This window comes from Symphalangus syndactylus, chromosome 6 (assembly GCF_028878055.3).
Source record: "Symphalangus syndactylus isolate Jambi chromosome 6, NHGRI_mSymSyn1-v2.1_pri, whole genome shotgun sequence".
In the NCBI taxonomy this organism is placed as follows: Eukaryota; Metazoa; Chordata; class Mammalia; order Primates; family Hylobatidae; genus Symphalangus; species Symphalangus syndactylus.
The window spans coordinates 46585306-46604368 of NC_072428.2; the positions used below are offsets into that span (position 1 = coordinate 46585306).

At 39.4% G+C, this 19063-nt stretch overlaps 1 protein-coding gene across 2 annotated transcripts in view; it reads right to left on the reverse strand.

Moving 5' to 3' along the window:
- The window catches only part of SWAP70 (switching B cell complex subunit SWAP70), an 87367-nt gene that overhangs the window by 48893 nt on the left and 19411 nt on the right, over positions 1-19063 (reverse strand). For both annotated transcript variants that reach the window (XM_055282442.2, XM_055282444.2), the window contains exon 2: positions 8899-9039. In XM_055282442.2, coding sequence (XP_055138417.1) covers positions 8899-9039 — 141 coding nt within the window. The remainder of the gene's footprint in view (positions 1-8898; positions 9040-19063) is intronic.

Consider the following 19063-nt stretch of genomic DNA (forward strand, 5'->3'; position numbering starts at 1 on the left):
CATCAGTATAAAGTCATTCATGTTTCTCAGCATGAAACCCCTTTATTTACTCAAAAGTTTACAGTCCTCTATAGTTTCACAAATACAATGAAAATGTAGAGTCCAACTTGGTCATTGCACCAAATTATAACTATGTAACTTTCAGTCAGGTGCAGTGGCTCACACCTATAATCCCAGCACTTTGGCAGGACAAGGCAAGAGGATCACTTGAGCCCAGGAGTTCAAGACCAGCCTGAACAACACAGTGAGACCTCTGCAAAAAAAAAGTTACAAATTAGCCAGGCATGGTGGTACACACATGTAATTCCAGCTACTCCCCAAGCTACTTGGAAGGCTAAGGTGGGAGGATCTCTTGAGACCAGCAGGGCAAGGTTGCAGTGAGCCATGATCATGTCACTGCACTCCAGCCTGGGCAACAGAGCAAGACCTTATCTCAGAAAACAAAAAAACAAAACAAAACAAAACCCACGCTATGTAACTTTCAAACAACAATGAATGAAAAAATAACACAGGCTAAAGAGCAATAAAAAAGAACCACACGAAAGCACAGGCTTGGGTGTTTAAGAACAGTACCACTTCCTACTAAATGATGTTGTTAGGCACACATTTGAAGTGCTTTGAGCACTGATGGGAGTCATTTCATTAACAGAAGAAACTTGAGACCACACTTTATAAAAGAATTGTAAGTGACATATGAACAAAAAGAAAGTACACCAAGGGGAAAAAGCATAAATGTTAGACTAGAAAAACAGAATGCAGAGGCTGCTAGGCTCTAGAGGAGAGACATACTGAACTGAAAAGTTTCTGTGTTTTTCTTTTGTGTATGTTTCCAAAAAAACAAATACAAAAAGACTTCTGTTGGAAAGCACCAGATTCCGCAATTGGAACTTGGCATACTGCCAATGGATTAATGATTTTAATCATATAGCCCAAACCAAGCCTTAATATGAGAATCAGAGAAAAGAACTGACAAGATTTGGACTAGCAAGCCTAATCAGCCATTAAATCTCATGGAAGAATTAGACTGCCTTAAAAATATGCTGAAGCAAAACTAGTTTTTTATATACTTTATTGGTACTAACTAGAAGGTAGTAATATACGGCTTTCTTCAATTATTCACTGTCAGATAATCCAGCAATAATGTCTCTGCCAAAAAAAAAAAAGAGCCCACAAAAGTTTCTTCCTAGACGTTTAAAGAATTCCATTCTTTACTAAACAAGGATTTTTTTTTTTTTAACAGACAAGGTCTTACTTTGTTGCCCAGGCTGCTCTAGAACTCCCAGGCTCAGGTAATCCTCCTGCCTCAGCCTCCCAAAGTGCTGAGATTACAGGCATAACCTAACACGCCCAGCCAAGAAGGAATTTAAAAATTTAACATTTGGGGCCGGGCACAGTGGCTCACGCCTATAATCCCAGCACTTTGGGAGGCCGAGGCAGGTGGATCACCTGAGGTCAGGAGTTCAAGACCAGCCTGGCCAACATGGTGAAACCCCGTCTCTACTAAAAATACAAAAAGTAGCTGGGCGTGGTGGCAGGCACCTGTAATCCTAGCTACTCAGGAGGCTGAGGCAGGAGAATCGCTTGAACTCAGGAGGCCGAGGTTGCAGTGAGCCAAGATTGCACCATCGCACTCCAGCCTGGGGAACAAGAGTAAGATTTGTCTCAAAAAAAAAAAAAAAAAAGTTAACATTTGGAAGGAAAAAATACTTGGTAAAGGAACAACAGACAGGTTAATCATTTGAAGTCTCAGGAAAGCTGAAAATTAATTCTATCGATGTAAAATAACAAAGTAAATATAAAAACCAACCATAAAAATTACTTTTTGGAAAGTTTCAATATAGTTTAACTCTTGGTACCAACCTCCTCAGAATAATTCTCCCAGGCAAAGGCAGAAAACCCCTAAAACAACCTGGGAAAAAAACTGAAAAAAACTGACCAAAATGAATACTAAGGAACACCATACACTAATTAAGACAAGAGAATCACCTCAAAACAACTTGAGACAGAACAGAAGAAAACTGGATGAAAACTGAGCAAATGTGAAGTAATCAAAATGGCTTTTAAACAACTCTACCCCTCCCTGCCTTCAACCAATGTTTCCCCCATGTATCCAAATATTAGACATTGGAAAAAAATTAATTTCTAAAGGGAGTAATTAATCCTTCAATAGCACAGTTAAAGAAACATTGGTGGTGAAGTTAAACGGCTTAGGTTCAAAAATCTACCTACCACTTATTAGCTAGGCCACCTTAAGCTGTTTCCTCTTTAGTTAATGGGGGATAATTCCAGTTCTGCCTCACAGAATTAACATGAAGATCAAATGAGACAGTATGTATACATGACAGCATACCTTGCAACTTTTTAATAACTATTTCGTATTTTCTCTGCATAGCTGATTATAATCTCTAAGTTTTATGTTAACATTCTTCAGTCACTGTTGGCATTTCTTTTTTCAACCAAGTTTCAAATAAGGCACTAATCTTTGCTCAATTTAAACTCAAACCATGGAAACCTTGCCTGCTTTACTTGGATTGCAGGACTGGCAAAATTCCACTCCAGGTGGCTAAGCAATAATAAACAAGGGCTCACTGTTTCATCATATCCTCATTCCCTCCGTGAATAAGTTTCTCTCCAAATTTAGTGGCTCATTTTGGACTTTTAAAATACTACTATTATTTCCTCCCCCAGTTATAAAACTTTTAAAACTTGAAATACTAAAACAAAGAACATTTTAAAACTAAATAAAATTCAGTAAGTTTAAAAAATGTCACACCAAGGAGAACAAAATGCAGTAGTAGGGTACAGCACTTCAAGATATTAAACCATGTTTCTCTATCCACTGGCCCAGCACACACAAATTCTAGCACTGAAATAAGAAAAACAAATTCGGATTTCTGAGAATTTCCCAGTATGTTCTATAATATTTTAATAACAGACAGAATTCTATTTACTGTCTATATCTAGAGACTATATATATATATAGCCTGGGTGACTATATATATATATATATATGACATATATATATATATATGGTCTCACTGTGTCACCCAGGCTGCAGTGCGGTGGCACAATCATAGCTCACTGTAACCTCAAACTCCTAGGCTCAAGCGATCCTCCCACCTCAGTCTCTCAAGTAGTTTTAGGACTACAGGCATGTGCCACCAAGCCTGGCTAATTTTTAAGCTTCTTTATAGAGACATGATCTCACTATGTCACCCAGGATGGTCTTGAACTCCTGGGCTCAAATGATGCTCCTACCTCAGCCTCCCAAAGCACTGGGATTACAGGCATGAGCCACTGTTCCCAACCAGTGTCTATCATTAAACACACATACACACAGCAGGTCATCAAGTATTTGTGTTCTATAGTTTTATTATAAGTATATATGAAATATACTCAGCAAATATTTGACATATTAGACATATTTACATATAATAAAACTATAGAACACAAATAAGCTACCTGAGCAATAAACAGAACAGCAATAACAAAAAAAAGCATTATACTGTAAAGTGCTGAGACTTTACACATCAAGTTTGGTACAATTTAATTATTTTTTTATTGAGATATAATTCACATGCCATAAAATTCACCCATTTAAAGTATACAATTCAGTGGTTTTCAATATATTCATAAGGCTTTATCACTGGTTAATTCTAGAATATTTTCATCATTCCAAAAAGAAACCCAAGACCATTAGTAATCACTCACCATTCCTACCGCCCCCTCACCCCAAGAAACCTCTAATCTACTTTGTATCTCTATTTACTTGCCTATTTTGGACATTTCATATAAAAAGAATCATACCATATGTTGCTTTTGTGAATTTAATTAAATCTTACCTTTCATTATCATGTGGTTTTTCTTCCTTCTTTTTTTCCTAATTAAAGCATGATCATGTACCACATGATAACTATAGTTTATAACAATGTATTAAATACCTAAAAATTGCTAAGAGAGTAGACTTTAAGTATTCTCACCACAAATAAGGATGTGCAGTAATGTACATTACCTAGTTTCACTTCACCATTCCACAATGTATACACATTGCAAAGCATCATGTTGTATCCCATAAAAATATTTTTTTGGTCAATTAAAAAAATAAATACGAAGAAGAGAAAAAAGCACGATCAGGGTAATGTTATCATCTCTGCAAAGGAAATTCTTTAAAAACATGCATTGAGGTTGGGCACAATGGCTCACACCTGTAATCCCAACACTTTGGGATGCTATGGCAGGCAGATTACCTGAGGTCAGGAGTTGGAGACTAGCCTGGCCAACATGGTGAAGCTCCATCTCTACCAAAAATACAAAAATTATCCAGGTATGGTGGCACATGCCTGTAGTCCCAGCTACTCAGGAGGCTGAGGAAGGAGGATGGCTTGAGCCCGGGAGGCAGAGGACACAGTGAGCCGAGATCATGCCACTGCACTCCACACTGCAGCCTGGGGGACAAAGAGAGACTCTGTCTCAAAAAAAAAAAAAGAACCCAGAGCAGGCACAGTAGCTCACGCCTGTAATCCCAGAACTTCGGGAGGCCAATGTGGGCAGATCACCTGAGGTCAGGAGTTTAAGACCAGCCTGGCCAACATGGTAAAACCCTATCTCTACAAAAAATGCAAAAATTAGCCAGGCGTGGTGGCACGCAACTATAATCCCATCTACTGGGGAGGCTGGGGCAAGAAAATTGCTTGAACCCAGTAGGCGGAGGATGCAGTGAGCTGAGATCATGCCACTGTACTCCAGCCTGGGTGACAGAGCGAGACCTGGTCTCAAAAAAAAAAAAAAAAAAAAAGTGTATTGGCCAGGCATGGTGGCTCACATCTGTAATCCCAGTACTGTGGTAAGCCCAGGTGGGAGGATTGCATGAGGGCAGGAGTTCAAGACCAGTCTGGGCAACATAGTGAGATCCCGTCGCTATAAAAAATGTTAAAACTTAGCCAGGTGTGGTGGCACACAGCTACAGTCCTTACTACTCTAGAGGCTGAGGCAAGAGGACTACTTTATTTAGCATAGGAGTTCAAGGTTGCAGGGAGCTATGACAGCATTACTGCACTCCAGCCTACGCAACAGAGCAAGACACAGTCTCAAAAAACCAAAAAACATGTGTAACACATGAAATACACACACACATACACACAGGCGTGCATAAACACAAAGAAAGATCAGGAAATTGTATTGTGAGGCTGATATGGAATAACAGATATAGATACAAAGATTATCACACAGATGAACATTGTAATTTTTAGAATCTTTGCTGCAAAATTCTTGAAAAATATTTCTCGTGGTTTCTAAAAAGAATCCTGGCTGGGCACAGTGGCTCATGCCTGTAATCCCAGCATTTTGGGAGGCTGAGGTGGGAGGATCACCTGAGGTCAAGAGTTCAAGACCAATCTGGTCAACATGGTGAAACCCTGTCTCTACCAAAAATACAAAAAATAGCTGGGTGTGGTGGTATGTGCCTGTAATCCCAGCTACTCAGCAGGATAAGCCAGGAGAATCGCTTGAGCCTGGGAGACAGAGGTTGCAGTGAGCTGAGATCGTGGCATTGCACTCCAGCTGGGGAAGCAAGAATGAAAAAAAGAAAAAAAGAAGAATCTCAAAAAAAAAAAAAAAAAAAAGAATCCTGACCAACATTTTGGCATTTTCCAAACTATTAAATTATTATTATAAATGCTAATTACTATACTTTACTATTGTAAAAAGACATTAAACTATTTTTAAAAATATACATATAAATAATAATAAAAATCTGAAGCCACAGAAAAACATGTATATAGTTGTGTATTCAGATTTGATGCAAAAATTGAGTTTTGAAAATTTTTTTAATGTTTTAATTATATATTTTTGGAGACAAGGTCTCACTATGTTGCTCAGGCTAGTCTTGAACTCCTGACCTCAAACAATCCTCCCACCTCAGCATCCCAAAATGCTGGTATTACAGAAATAAGCCACTGTGCCCAGGTGCAAGTATTTTACTTTTAATTCGAAAGTATTATCATTATCATTTTTTGAAAGGCATTATTGAAATATACTTGTTATGGAGAATGGTCTAAGCAAAAAATGATAAAAATAGTAAGAATTGGCCAGGAGCGGTGGCTTACGCCTGTAATCCCAGCACTTTGGGAGGCCGAGGCAGGTAGATCACGAGGTCAAGAGATCAAGACCACAGTGAAACCCCGTCTCTACTAAAAATACAAAAAATTAGCCAGGCGCGGTGGTGGGCGCCTGTAGTCCCAGCTACTCCGGAGGCTGAGGCAGGAGAATGGCGTGAACTTGGGAGGCAGAGCTTGCAGTGAGCCGAGATTGCGCCACTGCACTCCAGCCTGGGCGACAGAGCGAGACTCCATCTCAAAAAAAAAAAAAAAAAAAAATAGTAACAATTTAAAACTTAGAAGTATACAAAGACATTTCATGCTTGGTGTTATAAATAGGCAAAAGGAGGAATTCACAAACTTTTGATATAAATAAATGCTTACTTTCATATCTTAACTAAATGTACATGATATGGAAAGATGACACTAATATATTGTTCAATTAAAAAAATAAGTTGCTTATATCCTACCAGTCACATAAAAAAACCTTTTTTTTTTAAGTTGCAGAGCTGTATGTATAATATGATCCTATTCATGTTGAAACAAAATACTATATATTGATTTGAGGGTGTGTGTACATGTGTATGTGTGTGTGTGTGTGCATGTGTATGTTTTCATGTAATTTTTGAAAGTCTACAAAGATATTCTCTAAATTATTAACACTGATTACTCCAGGAAAATCAGACTACAAAAAATTAAAGCAACGTTCACTTTTTATTTCACATATTTCTGTATTAATTGCTTATGTACTACCTTTTGTAACTTTTTCATCACCAATTTTAAAAATTATTTAAATGTACCATCTTTTCTTGCATTAAATTGAAAACTTTAGTGTGTCAATTTGTAATTATCCAACCCAAGGGAAAAACTGAACATGGCCCCAAACACTAATAGGTGATATTTGGCTTCCAAGCACCTCAGAGGTTTTTTAAAGCATCTTTACTCAGAACATATCCCAGAGGAAGCATCTAAGTGGTACCCTGAAAAGTCTGGTATAAGAGTTGGCTGTATAATATCTATACAGTAAAGATAATCATCGCTTTTAGTATTCACACATTACTCCACCACTTCCATGCTTTAACAACCATTGCCCCAGCCTGGGCAACATGGCAAAGCCCTGTCTCTACACAAAAATACAAAAATGAGCCAGGTGTGGTGGTGTACGTCTGTAGTCCCAATAACAGGAATCTGAGGTAGGAGGGTCACCTGAGCCCGAGGAGGTCAGAGGCTACAGTGAGCTGAGATCGTGCCAGTGAACTCCAGCCTGGGTGACAGGGTGAGACCCCTCAAAAAAACAACTATTGCCAGTACATATGAAACCAGATTTTTTTTCTTCTTAAAAAAAACAAAAACAAAAAAACGGATACCTGTGCAGTACGTGCAGGTTTGTTACATAGGTATATGTGTGCCATGGTGGCTTACTGCACCTATTGACCTATCCTCTAAGTTCCCTCCCCTCGTCCCCCAACCCCCAACAGATCCTGGTGTCTGTTGTTCCCCTCTCTGTGTTCATGTGTTCTCATTGTTCAACTCCCACTTATGAGTGAGAACACACGGTGTTTGGTTTTCTGCTACTGTGTTAGTTTGCTGAGGATGATGGCTTCCAGCTTCATCCATGTCCCTGCAAAGGACATGATCTCACTCTTTTTTAGGGCAGCATAGTATTCCATGGTGTATATGTACCACATTTTCTTTATCCAAGCTATCACTGATGGGCATTTGGGTTGGTTCCATGTCTTTGCTATTGTAAATAGTGCTGCAATAAACATACATGTGCACGTATCTTTTTTTTTTTCTGAGACGGAGTTTCGCTCTTGTTGCCCAGGCTGGAATGCAATGGCGTGATCTCGACTTACGGCAACCTCCACTTCCCGGGTTCAAGCGATTCTCCTGTCTCAGCCTCCTGAGTAGCTGGGATTACAGGAGCATGCCACTACACCTGGGTAATTTTTGTGTTTTTAACAGAGATGGGGTTTCATCATATTGGTCAGGTTGGTCTCGAAATCCTGACCTCAGGTGATCCGCCCGCCTCGGCCTCCCAAAGTGCTGGGATTACAGGTGTGAGCCACCCTGCCCAGGCATGCATGTATCTTTATAGTAGAATGATTTCTATTCCTTTGGGTATATATCCAGTAATGCGATTGCTGGGTCAAATGGTATTTCTGGTTCTAGATCCTTGAGGAATTGCCACATTGCCTTCCACAACGGTTGAACTAATCTACATTTCCACCAACAGTGTAAAAGCATTCCTATTTCTCCACAGCCTCGCCAGCATCTATTGTTTCCTGGCTTTCTAATAATCACCATTCTGACTGGCGTGAGATGGTATCTCATTGTGGTTTTGATTTGTATTTCTCTGATGATCAGTGATGTTGAGCTTTTTCATATGTTTGTTGGCCGTGTAAATGTCTTCTTTTGAGAAGTGTCTGTTCATATCCTTTGCCCACTTTTTGATGGGGTTTTTTCTTGTAAATTTGTTTAAGTTCCTTGCAAATTCTGGATATTAGACTTGAATTTTTTAAAGCACCCTGAGAGAGAACAGGTACAGATTAACACAAAACACAGTTCTTAATTTCAAAGAATGAACCAAGTTGGAAAAACATCAAACCAAGGTTTAGAAGACAGTGGAGGAGAGGGAAGAATAGGAAGCACTGTCAGTTTCTCATTCTTTCTTCCTTTCTGGTTTATCTAGTGATTCTTTGTACCTCAACTCCTTAGTGAACTCACCAACAGGGGGCTTTTGGGCCCACTTGAAACATGCAAACCAAACAATGCTGCACCCAAAAAAAGGTCAGAATCATACCTTTTCCAAAATGAACCTGTTTAAATAAGGCATGTAGCCCTGGTTGGACACTGGACCCTCATCATCATCCCTGAAGTGCTCTTCAAGGGCAACCGGGTCATGAGGAACCTTCAGCACCGTGCACAGGTTATGGGAAAGGACCTGCAAGGGAAAAGAAAATCGTTTAAAGACTCCCACTAACCAGCACATGACACCTTCACCATGAATACAACATGCTGCTCCCTGTCCTGGGTAGAGAAGGATGGAAAATAAACTAGCAAAAACAGGGTGAGGGCTGCTCAGCTGCCAGCCCCTACTTGTCACCTGTTATTCTTTCTCATTCCTTCCCAGGTTTGGTTCACTTAGAACTAGTCTCTATTACATGCCTACTATGAGCCAGGCTCCATGCAAGATCTGTGAATACAATACCCCTGTGGTCTTTTACTAATTTGTCCACATCAGAAAGAAAAGGGGGCGTGGGGGGAGAAGTGTAAGAGAATGTGTTCAAAATTAAACTTTTCACCAAGTAGAGCAGAGTCAGCCAATTAGAGCTGTTCAGAGAAAGAACCTGGTATTGGGAGGCTGCAGCCAGGGGTTCTGGACAAGGAGGCTGACCTGGGCAAGTCACAACCTCTCCAGCTTTAGTTTTCTCATTCATTCAATAGAAAGGGCCAAATTAATATACCAAATATTAATTAGGAATCTCTAAGTACCTAAACATTTCTAAAATTCTATGACTAGGCTAAATTTCAGCATGAGTATAAAAGAATATAAATATAAAAAGAGAAAGAAATCAAGGGCCTGGATTAGAAATAGGAAAAAATTAAATAGCAAAAATAGGAGTCACCAACCTGGTTAAAAATATTTTACAGAAAACTTGCATTCCATAGCATAAATACATATAAAGGGCTACCGTTCACACTTCAAAGTCAAGGTACAGTAGTTAAATTAGCAGTCTGGGCTACCTTAGTATTAATCTTGTTTTACATTAAATGAAAATTTTAAGATAGAACTTAAATCCCTTCCGTTTCATTTGTGCTTTCTGAACAGATCAAATTACATAGCTAAGGCTGTACTTTCTTCAACAGAGAATCTTCCTAGTTGAACCCCAGGTGAAAACATTCCTTATTTTTCTCAGCCCTAAACATTTAACCTTAAGGAGCCACATTCATCTCAATAAATACTTGCATTTGCATTAAGCGAGTCCCTTTTTCTGCATACACATATTTCAGTTAGGAGTTTTTTTAAGATTAAAAATTTTTAATCTATAAAATAATTTGCATATCTTCTTTCTAAATTTGTTTTGTTTCTCAAAGCTTCATTTATGTGGAGATCCTTTTCTACACGCTCTACTGGTTTTAAGGAAGTAAGTTAAGGAAGTAAATTCACAAATGGTTATAAATGCAGTAATGAAGACTACAAAGCAGGCTGTGTTTCTCAGGCAAACCCTGTGTTTGCCAGTAAAGCACATGAAAAGAGTACGGTGGAGCTTTTATTGGAGAATCTTGCACCAGAGTCGCAAAATTTTAAATAGATATTTAATTTATATTAGCCTAGTAAATCCTATATAGTCAAGATCAATTTCAAGAATATAAAGTGCTTAATAACTGTAAAATGCTATGGAAATACAAGTATTAAAGAAATGAAACGCACATTTCTCAGATCAGGTTCAAATGTCATTCAAATTTTAAAATCATTTGAAACTTTACCCAAGTTAACAATTCCCAACTACTGGTTAAATTAAGGTATATCCATAAAACATAAAAACCATGAGAAAGCTTGCTATGTACTGATATGAAAAGATCTCCAACATAAATTAAGTGAAAAAAACAAGGTACCTAAGAATATGTATGCCATCTTTTGTATAAAAGAAAAGGGAGGAAGAAAAGAAATTCTGGAAGGATATATAAGAAACTAGTAACTGTGAAGGGAAGACAAGTTTGATGAGACCAAGGTTAGAAAAAGACTTCACTGTACCCCTTCTTTGTATTAACTTTTTAAAAAAAATTAACCTACTCAAAAATGTACTACATATTTTAAAAATTAAATATATATATATTTTTTAAGTGGCCAGCCTAAGATCACATAGATCAATCTATTTATCTTCACAGCCTATACTTTTTCTTCTACATTAACCTGCCGACTAGAAATGAGGTGTAAAAGGAAGACATACTCCACAGCAATGTACCATGACTAATGGACGAGTGAGCTGTAAGGGCAATAAATGAGTTCAGAAAAGGAGAAACAGTATGTGTTACAGTGACTTCACAGAGGAAGTGAAATGTAACTATGGCTTACAGGATAGATAAGGATAGCTTTAGGATAGGAATAGAGGCAAACAGAAAAATTTCCAGATAGGGGAATAACATGATAAAAGTAGCTGATTAATCTAAAGCCCTCAGGAAACAAAAAACACCATCTCTCCCATACCCACCCTGTTCTCTACCTTAGGGTTTCATAGATCCTCTAACTAAAGTCCTGGCAGGAGCCTTGGACGTCATATTGTCATCCTCATCTTATAAATGGTGACTACAGACTCACAGATACTAAATTTGTTTTTCTTGACTAAAGTTACTAAGAAGGACTGAGACTAGAACTCAGGTTTGGTAATCTCTGGTCCAGCACTCTCCAGTAATAAGAAACATTGTCTTCAGTTCTCTAAAGTCCACAACGCTCTTGTACATATAGATGCTTAGTTTGATTAAGTGATCCCACTGAAGAATATATAGATTTGAACTCAAGATTTCAGCCTTTGACAATTAAACAGCACTCTCGTTAAACGCAGGGATAGCTAAATTCAGTGATAATTTTCTTAACCATCTTTACTTAGTTAAGCAAACTGTGAGGAAGGCAGCACATTATACAAGGCACCTGGAGGAGACCTGCACTCCAATGTCTCTACATCCTCACTGTCAAATGACGAGTTGGACTTGTTTGTAAAACCCTTAACTATCAACCCAAACTCATTTCATAATTTAGATAAGAAGTCCAGCTTTGTGACAGCTTTTTCACTGTTAGTAAGGTCTATAAAAGGGAAGTCTTCTTCAAAAAATGTAACAACAGGCCGGGCATGGTGGCTTATGCCAATAATCCTAGCACTTTGGGGGGCTGAAACAAGCGGATAGCTGGAGCCCAGAAGTTCAATACCAACCTGGACGACATGGCAAAACCCCATCTCTATAGAAAGTACAAAAGCTAGCTGGATGTGGTGGCACGTGCCTGTAGTCCCAGCTACCTGGGAGGCTGAGATGGGAGGCTGAGGTGGGAGGATCACCTGAGCCTAGGGAGGTCGAGGCTGTATTGAGCCATGATCATGCCACTGCACTCCAGCCTTGGTGACAGAGGGGGTCCCATCTCAAAAATTAATTAATTAATTATAATATATATGTATATATAAAACAACCAACTGAATAAAGCAACAATGAAACAGTATTTCTAAAAGAGGAAAAAATTGTGTACTATCTTTAAAACTTTTTATCAGCAACCTTTCTTTAAAGCTTAGATAGTATCTCAAGTATTTTTTTCTTTTTTAAGATTTATTTTTATTTTTTAAAAAATAGAGATGGGGTCTCACTATGTGTGCCCAGGCTGGTCTCAAACTTCTGGGCTCAAGTGATCCTCCCACCTCAGCCTCCCAAAGTGCCAGGATTATACACATGAGCCACCATGCCCAGTCTCAACAAGGTTTTTTGTTTGTTTGTTTTTTGTTTTGAGGCAGTCTCACTCTGTCGCCCAGGCTGGAGTGCAATGGCATGATCTCAGCAACCTCTGCCTCCCAGGTTCAAGCAATCTTCCCACCTCAGCCTCCCAAGTAGCGGAATTACAGGCACCTGCCACCACACCCAGCTAATTTTTTTGTATTTTTAGTAGAGACAGAGTTTTACCAAGTTGGCCAGACTGGTTTCAAACTCCTGACCTCAATTGATCCACCCACCTTGGCCTGCGTGCTGGGATTAGAGGTGTGAACCACTACACCTTGCCAAGGTTTTCTTTTTATAAAAATAAAATATACAAGAAATAAAATTTTTGATGGCCGGAATATAAACTAGTAAAAAGAAGCAAAAGCTCCTCCATAAACTTACTTATACAGCAATTTATGCTTTTTCAAGTAGACTCATACCATCTATTAATTTGTTTTAGCCTCTCCACAGGGAGAGTAGATATTATTGCTATTTTACAGATGAAGAGGCTGAGTCAGAGATTAGGAGATATGTCCCAAATCACAGAGTTTTATGTGTAGTGAAACTGGGATTAGACCCAAGCGTCCCACTCTGGTGTCCTTTCCATGCTTTGCTACCTTCCCTCTGTTTCTGGAAAAACAGATAGCCCTGCCGATACAAAGATGGACACACCCGCGAGGTGTTTCTAAATTTCAGTGATGTGCTGGTGCTACCCCAGCCCCACCCCATCAGCTCCACAGAGCCCAACAGAGATGACAGGCACTATTCAGCAGAGCCAAGTTAGTGCCAGTGGCAAGGAAGTCCACATACCTAGAAGTCTGGGACCATTCTCTCTCTGGGAGCCCTCATCTCCCAGTACCCTATCCCTCTGGGGGAATCTGCACTAAGAGGCACTAACCCCTTCTCCAGATGAGGAAGCTGAAAAGCAGATTAAGACAAAAGAATCAGAAAGAGGACTACAAGTTCTTGATTTGTAAAAGGACTGCCCCAAATCACTCTAATCAGGGTGTTTGCAAGTTTCTTGAAAAAGCTGAATTTATCCCACTTCAAATGCCTGTTCCTCCGAAGGCCATTCTTTGAGCACCCACATCATTGCTAAGCAGCTTTGCTCTCATTCTGCTGATCTGAAGAATAAACTATTGTTACCACAATAACAGATCCATATCCATGCCAGAAACTCATCTCTCCAGTTCCCTCATAGCTGTCTGCAGTTGCCTCTGCAGGGCCTCTGCTGACAAGATGACTAATTAACTGCATGAGCCCTGCTCGTGTGGTCTGTTCCTGTTCAGTGGTTTGCTTGACATTTACCCTTTTTAAGCATTTTGCTCCAGCCATTATGAAAATGAAATCAAGGATGGTGAACAGTGTTTTAACACGAGTAAGTAGTGTTCACCCTCCTTTCTCCAAAGACGTAGAAATTCTAAAAAGTTATTTAAAATGTGCCACCCAGTAACACACTGTTTCCCTTTACAGGATGTGCGTAATGGGCAAGATTCAACACTGAAAAAAAGCAGAGTGGGGCAGATTTCTATTCCAAAAGACTTCTCTGAACTGACACAATTATAGACTTATAACTCATAATGGGCAATCTTTTTTTAAAACATTAAAATTCCTGTCTGATTTATAAAATTTCAAGCCAATGGCAAATTACCAGAAAATTCTTCCTAACAATGGACCAGCATGACCAATTTCCTACCACAGCTATGCCCTGCCTTAAGAGCATTGTCTACTCTAAGTCCTGCCCATTCCCGCATGGACTCATTTTCCCCTTCCAAACATCTTTTCATCCTGCTTGTCACTGCTTAAGTCTTGCCTGTTTCCTCTTATCGTTAATCTATCCAGCCTCAAAAATCTCAAAGTCATTGTTCACATTGCTCTCAATCCCTAAGTACAATAAATTACCATCCTAGACACTTACACCAAATCTTCAAGTACCACTAACATCATGTTATCCCCCTGCCTAAAAATCATCAGAAGACTACAGAAGGAAAAGCTAAGGAAATATGTGAGTTCTATATTTAAGTCACTCCACAAGCCAGCCCACTTCACCTTCCTTATTTCTTCCCACCCCTCTGCACCAACCATACAAATCCAGCCAAATAAGCTTACTAACTGCATCCCAGGCAACCCCTGTACTACACCCCTTTCTCCCCTGGGCCCTTGCTCAATTTACCCCTACCTCCTTTCCTACCTAACAAAAATGGCATCTCTTTCTGAAGCCTTCATCACCCAAACCAAGATGATCTTTCTTCACTCTGTTTCCCAAGCAGTACCTCTTGTGCTAACTACCACACATGATTTTTCTCTCCTGTAAGACTGTACATTTCTGAAAGGCCCATATCTTATACAACATTGCATGCCCACAGCATCTAGCATGCTGCCCAGAATCCAGAAGACTTTCAATAACTGCTAAGTGAATTCTTTCTAAAAATTCTCTTAACACTAAAGCTGTGATACTTTAATATTAACAATAATCTTAGAAAATATACTATTTCTATCTCCTCATTTCACAGATAAAAAGACTGTGGCCTGAGACTTGGCCTAAGTCACACAGTAATTAGCAACAAAATAGGGACTAGAACTCAAATCTCTTAGCTCTCTGTCCCACAGTGATGCCCTGTGCTGGAAACATTTCTCTTCTGCCTAGTCACATCCTTCAAGATTGGGTCATTCATAAACTCTAGGAAATCTTCATGGATTACCACCCTGCCCCATGAACTCCTATTCAGCATTTAACTATGTTCTGTTTCAGATACTAATGGTATCTCAAATATCTAACTTATCAAATATCCTCCCTTACTGAAGGGAGGAAATAAATATTTTCCTTCTGCGTCCTTCAGTGACTAGCATAGGGCTAAGGGAAGATTCAGTAAGAGCAGAACACTTACAGATTAAGGAAAAGTAACTCAAAGTCATCTGTTGGAATGCTGTCCACAGAATATATGCCACCGATGTCATTCATACAGCATGGATGGCACTGGATTACACTCTAACTGAACCACCTTTTTAAAGTTATTTTGGAAAACTTACCAACTTACCCCTCTTCAGAAACTAAACAGAAAATACCGGTAAATTTGACCACAGAAAAATGCTTATATTTTCTTTTAAAAAGAAAGAAACCATAAAAAAACAAAAAAGGCAAATAGCTCCAATATTCAAATCATTCTCGTGGACATGAATAGAAAATTCACAAAAGAAACTAATCACTAATAAATAGAGGATATTCAAGTTCAGGTGGGACTCCTGGGACCTTTAGCTTTTAGACTGTATGGCTAAGGCATAATGTTGTTTGTTGTGTATTATATTTGGTATAACTTTTCTTACTGTTTCTCTACTAAGAACGTCTTTAAATGTGGTTATTGTGATACTTTTTACAAGGAAACTATACTTGAGCAGTTCCAAATTGTACCTACTGTATGAACCTTGTCCTCTGAATGGGTTCCTTATTTCTACATGGAATTTCATAGCTTGCAGTATCATGTAACTAAAGATTAAACCCCACCTTTTACTTCAAAAATAGGTAAATAAAATATAGGAAAAGATGCTTAACCTTGCTAGTAATCAAAAGAATGCACATTAAAAGAGCTATTACTTTTTGCCTAAGTAACAATACTTGGTGTTTGAGGAGATATAAGGGAGTAAAGACTACCAATATCCAACACTGCAGAAGGTACAGAGCAGGTTTTTCTCAACTTCAGTACTACTGACATTTTGGGCTGAATAATTATTTGTTTGGGGGACAGGGCAGGTAACCTACGCATTGTACAATGTATAGCAGCATCCTGGGTTAAAAACATTTAAAACATCTCAAATACCTGTCAATAGGAACTGGTTAAATAAAGCATGATGCATCAACACAATGAAATAGTTCACAGTCATTATAAAGTATGGTGTCTGTATCTATATGCATTTATACAGAAAGACGACCCTAACACAATGCTTAAGAAGAGACTATAGGCCAAGCACAGTGGCTCTCACCTGTAATCCCAGCACTTAGGGAGGCCAAGGGAGGAGGATCACTTGAGCCCAGGAGTTCAAGACCAGCCTGGGCAACAAAGTAAGACCCTATCTCTACAAAAAATACAAAAGTTAGCTGAAGGAGGTAGCGTGCGCCTGTGGTCCCAGCTACTAGGGAGGCTGAGGTAGGAGAATCAAATGAGCCCGGGAGGTTGAGGCTGCAGTGAGCCGTGATGGTGCAGCTGTACTCCAGCTCTGGCAACCAAGCGAGAACCTGTCTCACAAAAACTAAATAAATAAATAAGAAAATAAAAGAGGATACGAATGGATACAGAATATGACCCTATTTATACAAAAGGACATATATGTCTGTGTATTTACATACATGTATATGCATGTGTGTACATGATGGGGGAAGGGAGAAAGAGATATACAAGAAAGATATTCACTGAAAAGTTAATTACAACCTGCCTTTGGTGGTAGAATTTGAATGTTTTACTTTGGACTCTGTACTTTAATACATTGTTTGAGTATTCTATGTATTACCTAGAAAATGAAGCTTTTATATTTTAATATTTTATATATTTTAAATAGCAAATTTAAAAATTAAGTAGGGCAGAGGGCTTGCTATGGTCTGAATGTGTCCCCCAAAATTCATATGTTGAAACTTAATCTCCAATGTGTCAGTATTAAGAGGTGAGGCCTGGCCGGGAGCAATGGCTCATGCCTGTAATCCCAGCACTTTGGGAGGAGGCCAAGGAGGGTAGATCACGAGGTCAGGAGATCGAGGCCATCCTGGCCAACATGGTGAAACCCCATCTCTACTAAAAATTTAGCCGGGCGTGGTGGTGTGTGCCTGTAGTCCCAGCTACTCAGGAGGCTGAGGCAGGAGAATCGCTTGAACCAGGGAGTCAGAGGTTGCAGTGAGCAGAGATCACGCCACTGCACTCCAGCCTGGGTGACAGAGCGAGACTCCGTCTCAAAAAAAAAGGGGTGAGGCCTTTAGGTGGTGATTAAGTCAAGAGAGCAGAACTCTCGCAAATGGGATCAATGACCTTATAAAAGAGGTTGAAGGGAGGGAGTTCCCTAGTCTCTTTTGCCCTTCTGCCATGTGAGGATACAGCAACAAGGAACCATCTTGGCAGCAGACAGCAAGCCATCACCAGACACTCAATCTGCTAGCATCTTGATCTTGGACTTCCCAGTATCCAGAACTGTGATAAATAAATTTATATTATTTATAAATTACCTAGTCTGTGGTATTTTGCTGCAGTATCAGGACTAGGTGAAAACAGGGCTCCTCCTAGAAAGCACCAGTAAAATTAGAAAATGAAAAGATCATTGTAGAACTATAAAGTTGATAAAATTAACTCATCTGAGTCATCCACAAAGCATGCTTTCCCATGCCTCTTTAAAAAGCCACCCTGTGGAGGTTGTGGCAGGCCGAGATGGTGCTACTGCACTCCAGCCTGGGCACAGAGCGAGACTCCATCTCAAAAAAGAAAAAAAAAAAAAGTCACCCTAATGGGCAACAAAGTCCCCCAATTTGGGACAGCCTCCTGAGAGTCCAGCCCCCCAATGAAATATTGCACAAATGTCTTTTAAGAAGGTAAATCATTTGTGAGAAGATTTAACTCCAGCCAGCTTCTTTATCTTTCTCACTACTCTTTAAGTTCCTTAAAGAGAGGGTCTGTATTTTAGCCATCTGTGCAATACATATTTTAGCCATCTGTGCAATACCAAAACCTAATGGAGTACCTAATGAGAGAGCTGTTCAACAAATGTTTGCTAAATTAGTCCCATTTAAGAATTTCTACGAATTTTTTTTCTTTTTTTAAATTTCATTTTGCTACTCTACCATCTTCATCTAGATCTGGGTCTTTGCATTTATTTTACTATACTACCATGTTTCTAGAAGAATTTTTAATTGGAATCTCTAGTTCAGATCACTTTCAGAGTGAAAAGCAATGCCTCCATCAGTTCTTAACACCACCAGAACTAGCCAAGCATAACTCATCTGGCCTGAGATCTATTAGAGACGTCCAGTTCCTTAAAATTCAAGTACAGACTTCTGAGAGAAGGACACAATAAGAATTAACAAGCAGGTGTGAGAGAAGGCTCTATAACAGAAGAGGGGGCTCTGAGCTCCTTGACTATCACCTTCCTTGAAAGTTTAATTTAGTACATTCATCTCCAAGAGAAAATGTGAAGTCACAGTGTGCACTCAAGTAGTGACAAAGACCACAAATCTAGCTGGACGCAGTGCCTCATGCCCATAATCTCAACACTGGGAGGCTGACGCAGGAGGATCACTTGAGGTCAGGAGTTTGGGACCAGCCCGGGCAACATAACAAGACCCTGTCTCTATGAAAAATATAAAAATTAGCAAGGCATGGTGGCACACACCTGCAATCCCAACTGCTCAGCAGGCTGAGGTGGGAAGACCACTTGAGCCAAGGAGTTCAAGGTGGCAGTGAGCCGTAATAGCACCAGTGCACTCTACCCTGGGTAACAGTGTAAGACCCTGTCTCAAAAATAAAATTTTTTAA